Source organism: Rattus norvegicus, chromosome 1 (assembly GCF_036323735.1).
Source record: "Rattus norvegicus strain BN/NHsdMcwi chromosome 1, GRCr8, whole genome shotgun sequence".
Taxonomy (NCBI): Eukaryota; Metazoa; Chordata; class Mammalia; order Rodentia; family Muridae; genus Rattus; species Rattus norvegicus.
In genome coordinates, this window is record NC_086019.1 from 192,246,386 (window position 1) to 192,257,887 (window position 11,502).

An 11,502-nucleotide genomic window follows, 5' to 3' on the forward strand; every position below is an offset into this window, starting at 1 on the left:
TAATAAGTTTTCATGTTGAGTCAGAAACACAATAGGAATGATGAAATAGCCACTACTGAACAAACCATTGCTGTAAAGATCTTATGTTGGGTTGGCAGTTAAGAATGCCTACCAACCTTGTGAAGGACTTGAGTTTGGTCCCCAGCATCAACATCAGGCTATCAATGATTGTAACTCCAGTTCCAGGGAATCCAATCCCCTCTGGCCACCACAGACACCTGTATATACATGGTGCACACAAGTTTACATAGGCAGAGACACATAAAAATGAATAAATCTTAAAAAGAAACATAAGATCAGATGACTCGTCTCTTCAGCTATACAAGCAGAAAAACTAGAAATCTAAATTTGAATGTACAATTTGATTGAAGTTTTATATCAATTTAAACAAACATAGACATGGCTAGACAAACATTTGGCATTTCTGGCCTAAAACTGGTCACATAGTTGGGTAATGGTATCTGTTGGATCAAGCCTATACCTCCTGCTTTTGAAACCTGTTTCTAAGTTCAGCCAGGACGTTTGTTGTTTTCCCTACAGTTAAAGAGTAGGTCCAGAGATACCTGCTATCATGTGACAAGTTAGCTTTCTATTACCCCAAGAGATTTTGCTTCTGTGTAACCTGTGTCATATGCCTAACACACATGAACAGGTATGGGTATAACACTCACTCAATGCAACAGAGTCAAAGGCCAAACAGTAAGCAGAATAAACAGAACCAAACCATAACAACCATTTATTGAGTCCCAACTATGTATATGCTATGCTCAGATATTCAACTCAAACCCTGGGGTTGTGTTTTTTAAGTACTGTTGATGGGAACACATCAATAATTTCTTTAATTACTCACTCCTGCTTGAAGTGTCCCCTACACAGTTTGAAGAGCCAGAGGTGTTCATTAGGTATCACCTATGCCTTTCAGATTTGCTCCAGGTGACATCCCGTCTCCACTGCCAGCGTTATTTGCTGTTATTATTGTTCCATTGAAAATAGGCTACTCCAGGAGTGTCTAGTTCATTTCTGCAATCTTAGAAGCTGATCCATGAGTTGCCATGATACTTTCTAAATGATACAATCAATAGGACTCCAGGTTTGAGAACTGAAGCTTACTAAGCCATTCCCCTAACCAGGCACTTCATGAAAGTAGGTATATCCATGGAATATTCACAGCCTGGTGAGGTAGACTGCACATTTCAGATGAAGAGACTGAAAGCCAGAAAAAGTAGTGAGTCACACGACTAGAGACAAACCTAGTCACTTAGAACCTGAGGCTGGGTGACCTGATACTCTTCCTCTTTTACCCTTTTACTCTATACAGACAGCTCTACAGCAAGCTTTATAAATGGCAGCACAATTGGAGGGCAGAGGAAAGGTTGAGAAGACACTTGTATACATCTGGTGCACACAAATGCACCTCTAGGGAAAACAAGCAGTCCCTCATTGCTCGAGCTCTGCTCAGATCAAAGACTATGTAGTGCTCTGAGAAACCTAGTGATTCCCATATATGATGTTAGCAGTAGAAATACATTTGTGTGGGCAACCTCTTCTACATCAGACAAAAAGGCTACACTGAATCTCCAAAATCCAGACGTCTTCACTATTCTTCCACTGATGGGAGTAAGGAAAGGGAAGTGAAGTGGGGAAGGAGGATTTTTTAAGGGAAGGGATTGAAGACTGGAAAAGGACCAGATGACAAATCTTGAGCCTTTGCCCCTGCCTAGAAATACTATAAAGTAATCTGAACTCAACGTCTATTTCTTTGTTTCTACCTCAGTCTCCACCCCCCTAGTGTAAACAGTAAAGACAGTTAATAAGTGGTGAAGAGCTCCTTAAATGGGATCCTATACCCAGAGTTTATGTAACAATCCCAAGGTCAAATTCTCTGGTCCTTTCGCTAGAACATATCCTTTTATCATCTCCTCTGGTCTGCCTCTGTAGTCCTCACACAGACTTTGCCGGGTGTGTAATCAGTTCTCTTCTTCCAGTAGTTGTTGGTTTGTTATGGTTAACCTATATCCAGCTGGGGCAGAGCTATGTGGTTTTGGGCATCTAAAAGCTTTCCTCTAGCTAATGGAGATTCGGACTGAAATCTCAGACAACAGGACTTGTGTGTGTGTGTGTGTGTGTGTGTGTGTAAACCTTGTTTCTCTGAAGGAAGACACAGCTCTAGTGCTGTTTGTCTAGCCTGTGGCTCCTCAACCCAGACCCATTAGTGAGCCCTATTATTTAATAATAGGACCTTAATGAAGTCACCTTAGGGATGCAGAAAAGGTCTGCTTTAAAAAACAAACAAAAAACCCGGTCCCTTTAGGTTTCTCAGGACTGAACCAAACCCAGAGACAAAGTCTGGACTAAAATTAAAGCCAGGGATAACTGAAGAAGCTCTCATCTTAGAATATCCATTGATGCTAGACAAAGTTAAGAGTTATGGGCAAAGGCCTTGCCATATTACAGGCAGATGGAGGTCTTCTTGCTAATGTGGGTCACCTGGTAGAAGAGCAAGTGGGAAATCTGACTGAAGCTCTTGGCAAACTTCCTGCAAATGTAAGGCTTTGCCTGTGTGCATATGCTGGTGGTGTCCACAAAATACTAGCTGTAATCAGGAAACTTCTAGGGTTTCTTGCCCATGTGTGAACATTGATGGAGCTGTGGTGTAAGATTTTTGCTACATTCTGGAAAGGTCATTTGCTCAAGTGGATGCGCTGGTGTTCAGTAAACATGGTGATCTCACTAAAGCCACGTCCACACTCAAGACACCTGAAGGGCGGTTCTCCATTATGAGTGCGCTGGTGCCGTAGGCAGTTTGAGCTGTTGGTGAAGTTCTTGCCACACTCACAGCAATTGTAGGGCTTCTCACCTGTGTGTGAGCGTTGGTGTTCCAGCAGATAGGAGCTGCGCCCAAAGCTGTCTCCACACCAAGCACAGAAGTAGGGTTTCTCACCTGTGTGACAGCGCTGGTGCTGTAAAAGGTTAGAGCTCAGGCTGAAACTCTTGCCACAGAGTCCACAGCGATAGGGTTTCTCCCCAGTGTGAGTACGCTGGTGCTGGATCAGGTTGGAGCTAACCCTGAAAGTCTTACCACACTCAGCACAAGCATAAGGCTTTTCCCCAGTGTGCACCCGCTGGTGTTTTGCTAGGTCTGCACTGCGACCAAAGGCCTCTCCACACTCCATGCACTTATGAGGACGGAGGCCTGAGTGAGAACGCCGGTGTTTAGTGAGATTAGAGCTGAGGCTGAAGCAACGGCCACACTCTGGGCAGGGGTATGGTTTTTCACCAGTGTGAACTCTGTAATGCTTAACAAGATCTGAGCCACGCCGGAAGCTTTTGTCACACTCTGGACAGCTGTAAGGTCGGTCACACCCATGGCTGCTTTGATGGTGAATGAGGTCAGAGAGGCTGGCTACAGCGAGCCCACAATTCCTGCACTTGAAAGCTTTGGGGACTGCAGGATCACTGGTTTTGGCAAAGGCTTCTTCCTGGGGGCCAGAGCCTGACCTACTTAAGTACTGCCCGTCCAGCAATTTTTCCTCGGGGGCTGGTTGCTCCGGCCGCGCCAGGAGGGGGCGCTCATGTAGCACAGCCTCGCGATCCAGGGGCGACCTGGGGGCTCCCGAGAATTTTGATGTCCGGTTCTCCAGCAGCTTTGCTCCATCTAAATTCTCCCTGGTCACTCCTGGCGCCGCAAATTCCATTGCGGCCGAAAGGCGCTCGGTTTTCTAAATGCCACCTGTCTAACTCATCAGCACAGTTGGGAGAATGGGGCACTGGAGGCTTGGAGGCCAGCACCGGAAACGGAAAGGTCCCCAAGCCCGAGAGACTCTAGGAAGCGGCAGCGAACTTTCCCGGTAGGTTTAACACTTTCATTCGCTTAGCGAGACCTTCCTGTCGGGAACCTAGCACTTTTGAAAGGCTTGGGGTTCTGCGAGTCGGTCAGTCTGGCTTTCAGGGCCCTTGATCGCCGCGCTTGAGGGTTGCCAAGAAAGTCTGAACGTCGCTGACAAGGACGTACCGGGAGCGAGGTAGCTAAGCCACGTTGGGGAGCAAGGGACAGCCCTAAGACTCCACAGTGGGGCGTCTGATTCTTGGAGCAACAGCTCACTCTTCGGCCTGGGAGGAGTTTCACACCCACCTCAAGCTGCACTAAGCTTGGCGCCGACTACATATCCCAGCATGCATTGCACGCGCCTCTTACTTTCACACAGATAAATACCATTCTCGCCATGTCTTCTGCGACTGTGCAAGTACCCGAGTTCCAGAATCTAGAACTTCAACTTCCGACTCGCAAGATAACTGCGGCGGCGCTATTCAGAGGAGCAGCCTGGCCACGCCCCCCTCTTCCAGTTCCGCTCTCTCAGAGTACCGGCGAGACGCGGGGCGGAGCCTTAGGCCCGGGCCAAGATGGCGGCTGCGAGACCGGCCCTTACGGACTCGCTCTCGTTTTGCCTCGCGCAACTCACGGCAGCGGCCGGGGAGGGGCCAGGTGGGGGAAAGGACCCAGCTACCAACGAGACAGCCCTGGGCCGCGTGCTCTTAGCTCTTCGCACGCGCCACATCAAGGCAGCAGAGGGAATTGAGCGCTTCCGGGCACGCGGCGGGCTCCGCCCCCTTGTCGCCCTGCTACGCCGAACGGCTGCTGCGGGCCCCGCCCCGTCCCAAGCAGCCTCTGGCTCCGCCCCTCCGTCGGTTGCGTCAGCTGGTTCTTCCCCTGGCCCCGCCCCCGCTGCTGAGTCGCCTTTGACTCTTTCGGCGCCAATGCGCCTGCGCAAGACGCTGGATTTGGCGCTCAGCATTCTAGCCAACTGCTGTACAGAAGGGGCGTGCCGGTCTGAAGTGCGTAGAATTGGAGGCATTCTCCCTTTGGGTAAGTGCTACGCCCCCATTTCTTAGAAAGGTTCCAACCCACAGGACTTGTGCTGTCCTTACTTTATGCCAGGCCTCTGAGTACATGCTTTGTGATGGTGCAGCGCCTCTCACCTCCTCAGGTGTAATGCTATGTGACGTCACCGCCCTTTCTATAAATTATACCTGGACTTGCCCAGACCAGAACTAGGTACTGGCTACTGCCTCACTTTTGAGCCAGCGGTTTATACTTTCTACTTTGGGTGCTTCTCGTGGACAGTGCTTACTGCTGTGTCTATCTCTGTGCAAAGCTTCACAGGGATGAGCCGGAGGCCAGAAAGTGTAGTTTTAAAAGTTCAAAAAATGGTCTTAGCAAATGGTGCTGCAGACATACCGAGCAAATCACTCAGCCCCTCCAAAGCTAGAATTCTTTGCATAATAACAATAGCTTCCCGGCAAGATTGAAGTTGAGTATAAAATGAAATTCAAATGTAGAATGCCCAGACTCCAAGCATAGGTAGGTACTTAAACACGCACAGTAAACCAATTCCAGCAAACGGTAAGCTTTTCTGTGTGCCAACTGATTTTGGCGCCTCCTCGTGGTAATGGTGGGAACAAAGTTGGGTCATTGCCTGTCTTCTGACAGTATTTCAGTTTTGACAAAAATCTTAATCTTTGAAGTGAAGCATTTTTATGTTTAAACTTGCATAGAATGCAAGTAATGTATTTGACAATAGGCTTGACAGAATGCCAAGTTCTCTCTAACCCACTGTGCTGGGTAGTGTTACCTTTTGATTGGCAGGGATGAAAGTTGACTTGGTTCAAGCCAAGTTACCTGAACCACATGACAGCTTCAGCGGTTCTGCCATATTCCTTTCTCTAGTAACGCCCTACCACTGCAGCTGCCGGAGTGTATCATGACATTCCCCTAAAACCCTTTTGTGGCTTCTGTTACCTTCACATTTATATTTTGACTCCTTGGACAGGCATTTGAGGGGCTTTGTGAAATCTTAGAACAGACACTATTCCCCGGGGGCATTTGGAAAAGCTGCTTCACGCCTGAGATACTCTAGCCTTTCTACTTACCATCCCTCTGGCAAGTATCCATCCAGTCTTTCCTCTAGCTCCTGCTCACCTTTTAGCATCTTCTGAAGACCTTCCCTAACCCTCCTCTCTCTGCATTGCTGGGGATTGGCTCAGGGTGTGGTACAAGCTAGACAAGCACTCTGCCTCTGACCTATATCCCCAGACATTTACCACATTCTTGCTTTGGTTGATTCGAGACAAAGAGTCCTCAAGAAGACAAACTGTTCTTTCAGTGACCATTCTTCAGTGTGTGAGGATAGACAGCATCCAGAACCGAACAGCCCGTGCTCTGGGGAACTTAGCCATGGAGCCTGAGAGCTGCGGGGACATCCACTCTGCTGGTGAGAGGCTGAGAGTGACGTAGGCCGAGATTCACTGTAGGATATGGAGGTCTACCCTTGCTTATGTATCTTCCTCTTCCTTTTTTAGGGGCTGTTCCCTTTCTTGTTGAGAGCCTTACTGCCTGCCAGGACTCACAGTGCCTACAGAGCATAGTTCGTGCCCTCCGCAACTTGGCAGACTCACCCCAGCACCGCCTAGCCCTGGCACAGCAAGGAGCAGTGCGGCCACTGGCCGAGCTCCTGGCTACTGCCCCAGACCCTGCACTGACCTCAGCCCTAGTCCGTGCTCTCTTGGAACTCAGCCGAGGCTGTTCCCGAGCCTGTGCTGAGCAGCTAAGTCTGGGTGGGGGACTGGGCCCACTTGTCAGCCTGGCTTCTCACCCTAAGCGGGCAATACGTGAGGCAGCCATTCTGATCCTTGCCAATCTGTGTGCTCAGGGCCTGGTGCGACCTGCACTGGGCAATGCTGGTGGTGTGGAGGTGTTACTAGGTGAGCTTAGGCGGCGACGGGGTCCCAGTGGGAGCAGCTCAGCTTCCCAGCAGCCCCTAGTGCGGGCTGTGTGCCTCTTATGCCGGGAAGCCATCAACCGGGCTCGGCTTCGGGATGCTGGTGGTTTGGAGCTGCTGATGGGTCTATTGCAGGACCCTGGTGCCAGTGCCTGGCATCCACGTGTTGTGGCTGCTCTTGTAGGCTTCCTTTATGATACTGGGGCCTTGGGCAAGTTACAGGCTCTGGGACTTGTACCTCTTCTGGCCAGGCAGCTATGTGGTGAAGCTGGCGAAGAGGAAGAAGAAGGAGTAGAAGCTGCTTCCTGGGACTTCCCCGAGGAACGGACCTCTGGGCAGCCGGAGGGAGGAAGCTTCCGAAGCCTCAGGTGAGTCTTCATATCAGGGCCTGAGGACGGGTGGTGCTCTGGGGAGGGAGTGTGTGTTTGCTACAGCCATCTTCCTCACCTCACCTTCCTCATCTACCTCTGCTCTGTCTTAAGACGTTTACCAAGACTGATTCTTGAATCTCTGCTCTCCACTCATATGACTGATCATCTGATCCCGGGCCCACCCCATCATCCAGAACTCTGGGCCCTATACAAGTTGATTGGGGGTGCGTGTGTCCTGCTCACAGTGGTATGCTGTGGCGCCCCAAGTCTTGTTTTGTGTTTATTTGAGGTGGTGTTTTACTGTGGCGTCTAGGATGCCTATATCTCACTGTATAGCCCAGGCGTTCCTTGAACTTGGAGCTATCCTGCCTGCCTCAGCCTCTAGAGAAGCTCTTGCTCTGTTAACATCACCAAAACGTAACTAGTTAACCTCTCAGCCACTGACTTCTTGTGTGTGCAGTGGAGGATAACGGCATATGTACCACAAAGTCCTTGCTGTCCCTTACTTAGCTCTGAACGATGGTCAGTGCTTGTCAGTCTTGCGAGCTGACTACACTCCTGGCGGCCTCCTCTCTAGTTCCTAGACATGATGAGCCAGTGCCGTCTGAGAGCTTCTAAGCCGGAACACTCTTCTTCCTGTGCGTGGTCATCGCTCCTGCCTCTCTCTGGTCGCTCCTCTGTCTAGAATACACTTCCTCCTTAGCCCTTCATCTCTCACCTCCTTGGAGTCTGGCTCGGTTCTTACGGAGTCACAATGGCTGTCGAGTTTCCTGGTTCACCTCCTCTGCTCTCCGTGCCCCTTTCCCTTCTGCTCCCACCCTGCACCACGCTGACTTCACAGCACATACCAGGAAAGGTTTGTTCTGTTTTGTTTAGACAAGGGTCTCACCGTAGCCAGGCTGATCTTAAACTCATCCTGCATCAGTCGGCCCGAGAACCAGGACGGCAGGCACAAAGCACTGCGTGCCCAGGGCACTGTGCCCAGGGCGGTTGCTTTACAGCCTTGTGCTGTTTCTCCTCAGGCGATCATGACTCTGGGAACAGCGTTTCGTTTATTGATGTTCTTGAGCACCCAGTGGACACTAGTAATCTAGAGTGAGGTGTGGCCCCGCCTCAGCTCTGGGTTCTCCCCCTTTCACACCTTCCTTTCTCAGCAGTCACCTTCCTTACTGTCCTTTATTCACCTCTCCTCCCTGTCCTCCTCCTCTCTCCCTCCCATCCGTCTGCTTTTCTTTTCCTGTTTTGAGTCAGCATCTCACTAGGCCGGCCTGGAGCTCACTATCCCGGGCTTGCCTTGATCTTGAGACGCAGGACCATCTTTTTGATTCTGCTTCCTTGCCTTAGCTCTGGGTTTAGACTCCTTTTCTTCCTGTCCTCTGTAGGTTGTGGCTGATTTCTGAGGGTTATGCAGCAGGCCCTGGAGATATCTCCCCAGATTGGTCTCCTGAGCGTTGTCCGATGCCAGAGCCATCTGAGTCAGTCAGTCCTACCCCTGGCCAGACCTCAATGTCGACACCCCGCACACTTCGCAAACTGGGCCGTGTCCCTGCTGCCACTACTGAGGAGCCTTGGGGCCAAGAGGGGCCAGCACTGTTGCTGTTGTCACGCTTCTCCCAGGCTCCTGACCCAAGTGGAGCTCTAGTGACTGGTCCAGCACTGTGTGGCCTGTTGGCCTATGTGACAGGTGCACCGGGACCACCAAACCCACGTGCACTGCGTATCTTGGCACGCCTCACCTGTAACCCTGCGTGCCTTGAGGCCTTTGTGCGCAGTTATGGTGCAGCACTGCTGCGTGCCTGGCTGGTCCTCGGTGTCTCACCAGATGACTGGCCTGTGCCACATGCCCGGCCTGTACACCGAAGCCAGCACCGAGAGCTGGGTATGTTTCCCCTATCCCCACCCACGCGAAAGGCCCATTTCCTCACATTCCTTTTGTGGACCTAGAACCTCTACTTCCTCCTCACTTGCCTGCTGTCTCCAGCCTACCCTCTAGGCTGCTCAGTCCCCGGGGCATTGGTGGTTTGAGGACCCTGGAAGGCAGGGAACATTCCCTTCTGATCCATAGCCCCGGAGTAAAGAGAGTTCTGTTCTGTCCTTTCCCCAAACCTGGGGGCCCAGGTAACCTGGTACCAGGTTTGGCTCCTTGTACCCCAGAATCTGACCTTTCTGTATTTCTTCACCCACTCTACTCTTGGCTCTGTGCTGTCCTGGGCACTCACCTATGTCCTCTCCGGCTCTACTACCTTTTACATCTCAGGAGTACCCTGTCTTCTGAGCCTGACCGTACGCTGTTTGTCTTCGAGGGCCCAGATCTGCAGCCTGACCTCCACATTTCTGTTCTCACCCTTGATTTTTAGTTCCTCACACCCTAAGCCTGTCCTCAACCAGCGCTCATCACAATTCAGTTGATTTCTTACTGAGGTTTCACACTCCCCCTTTTCAGAACGCAGAGTCCTGCCTTGCCCATAGCACTCTGATCTCTAACCCTGGCCCCCACCTGACCTGCTGTGCCTGTCCTGCAGGTGAGATGCTGCTGCAGAACCTGACTGTCCAAGCTGAGTCCCCCTTCGGAGTGGGCGCCCTCACCCACCTGCTGCTCTCTGGGAGCCCTGAGGACCGTGTAGCCTGTGCACTCACCGTACCCTTCATCTGCCGGTGAGGGGGATAGGTGCCTTGCGGGGAGTGGGAGCTCGATTGCAACTCCCAGCCCTGCCCTGAGCCTGCTGAAAGACCCCTTTTCCCCACAGGAAGCCCACTCTGTGGCGCCGCTTACTTCTGGATCAGGGTGGCCTCCGCCTCCTCCTCACAGCACTAACGCAGCCAGCTCCACACCCACTCTTCCTCTTCTTTGCAGCAGATTCCCTGTCCTGTCTCCAAGGCCTGGTGTCTCCCTCTGCAAGCCCAGTCCCTTTACCTGACCTGCCCTTGGAACTGGACTCACCCTCCCCTTGCCTCTACAAACCTCTGCTGGGTCCAGCCCCTGCCCCAGCTCCTGACCTGCACTTCGTTCTGGACTCAGGCCTACAGCTCCCTGCTCAGCGGGCTGCTTCAGCTGCTGCCTCCCCTTTCTTCCGGGCCCTGCTATCCGGCAGCTTTGCTGAAGCCCAGATGAATTTGGTGCCACTTCGAGGCCTGTCCCCTAGTGCAGCGTGGCCTGTCCTACACCATTTGCATGGCTGCCGGGGCTGTGGGGCTGCTCTGGGACCTATACCCCCACCTGGTCAGCCCCTGCTGGGCTCTAAGGCTGAGGAAGCTCTAGAAGCTGCTGGCCGATTCTTGCTGCCTGCACTAGAGGAAGAGCTAGAAGAAGCTGTTGGCCGCATCCACTTGAGTCCACAGGGTGGCCCAGAGTCAGTGGGTGAGGTATTCCGTCTAGGCCGGCCCCGGCTGGCTGCCCACTGTGCCAGATGGACACTAGAACCAGGGCAGTGCCCAAGAAAACGGGCCCTGGCCCTGACGGGGCTGGTGGAAGCAGCAGGTGAGGAGGCAGGGCCCCTCACTGAGGCTTTGCTGGCTGTGGTAATGGGGGTTGAGTCATAGTGCATATGCTCTAGGCTAAACTATTGGCATCCCTGGGAGAGGACCCAAGGGATGAGTTGGCTGTGAAGGAGGCCTCTCAGCATGAGAGAAGCCTGCAGAAGGAGCTATCCTCAGGGACTGAAGAGAAAATGGAACTGAATCCCATGATGAAGAGCTGAAGATCCATGACTAACAAGCCAATACCAGAGTCTGCAGGAGTCCAGAGGGACAGCTCAGGCCCAGGGGCTGGCCTGACTCAGCACTATGGTATTGAAATTAAAAACCTGAGATTTGGACACTGCTGTCGTGTGATGCTTCTGCTTGCTTTCCCCTGGGGTACCCCACCCATTTACCTGCCGAGGGCTCCATGCTTTAACATGGGTCGTCCTTGGGTTTAAGAGTTTAATAAATCATTGCCTGGTGGTTCCTGCAGATCTGGGGCATGGTGGGTTTTCTCTAGGATGGAGTCTTGAGCCCAGGGGAGGCCCGCTCTCTGTGTGTGAGTCCTCATTGCTTAGACATGGCCACCCATCTAAATGCAGAACCTGGCCAGGGTTAAAAGGTTTGGGCTGAGTATGACAAGTTGGCAGCATGCTGTAGGTAACACCCTGCCTTCAGACTGCCCTTTACCTGCCAGTCCGTGTCCTCATCTCTTGAGTCAAATCTTGTGAAAACATTAATGTGTAGATGTGTGCATGCCATGCTTCTATGTGGAAATCAGACGACAGCTTGAAGGCCTCAGTTCTCTGTTTCCATCACAGGGCATCTGGCTTGGCACAGAGTACCTTTGCCTACTGAGGTACTGGTCCAAGCCAGTTAAAGGTCAGCTGCTTAGC

General features: G+C 51.8%; 2 protein-coding genes across 3 annotated transcripts; one reads left to right on the plus strand and one right to left on the minus strand.

Moving 5' to 3' along the window:
• Positions 1-709: 709 nt before the first annotated feature.
• On the minus strand, positions 710-3,695 carry 9130023H24Rik (RIKEN cDNA 9130023H24 gene like). The gene has a single exon (XM_008759940.4). It carries the CDS (start codon positions 3,693-3,695, stop codon positions 2,682-2,684), a length of 1,014 nt encoding a protein of 337 aa, XP_008758162.1. The 3' UTR covers positions 710-2,681.
• Positions 3,696-4,194: 499 nt separating this feature from the next.
• Positions 4,195-10,962, plus strand: Armc5 (armadillo repeat containing 5). 2 transcript variants are annotated; one of them, NM_001009455.1, is made up of 6 exons: positions 4,195-4,864; positions 6,162-6,269; positions 6,358-7,144; positions 8,530-9,026; positions 9,670-9,802; positions 9,895-10,962. In NM_001009455.1, the coding sequence occupies exons 1-6, from the start codon at positions 4,402-4,404 to the stop codon at positions 10,685-10,687; spliced, it is 2,781 nt and encodes a 926-aa protein (NP_001009455.1). In that variant the 5' UTR covers positions 4,195-4,401; the 3' UTR covers positions 10,688-10,962. The 2 variants fall into 2 exon arrangements, with proteins under 2 accessions (NP_001009455.1, XP_063123868.1); XM_063267798.1 differs by lacking the exon at positions 4,195-4,864 and adding an exon at positions 5,829-5,938.
• Positions 10,963-11,502: the final 540 nt, after the last annotated feature.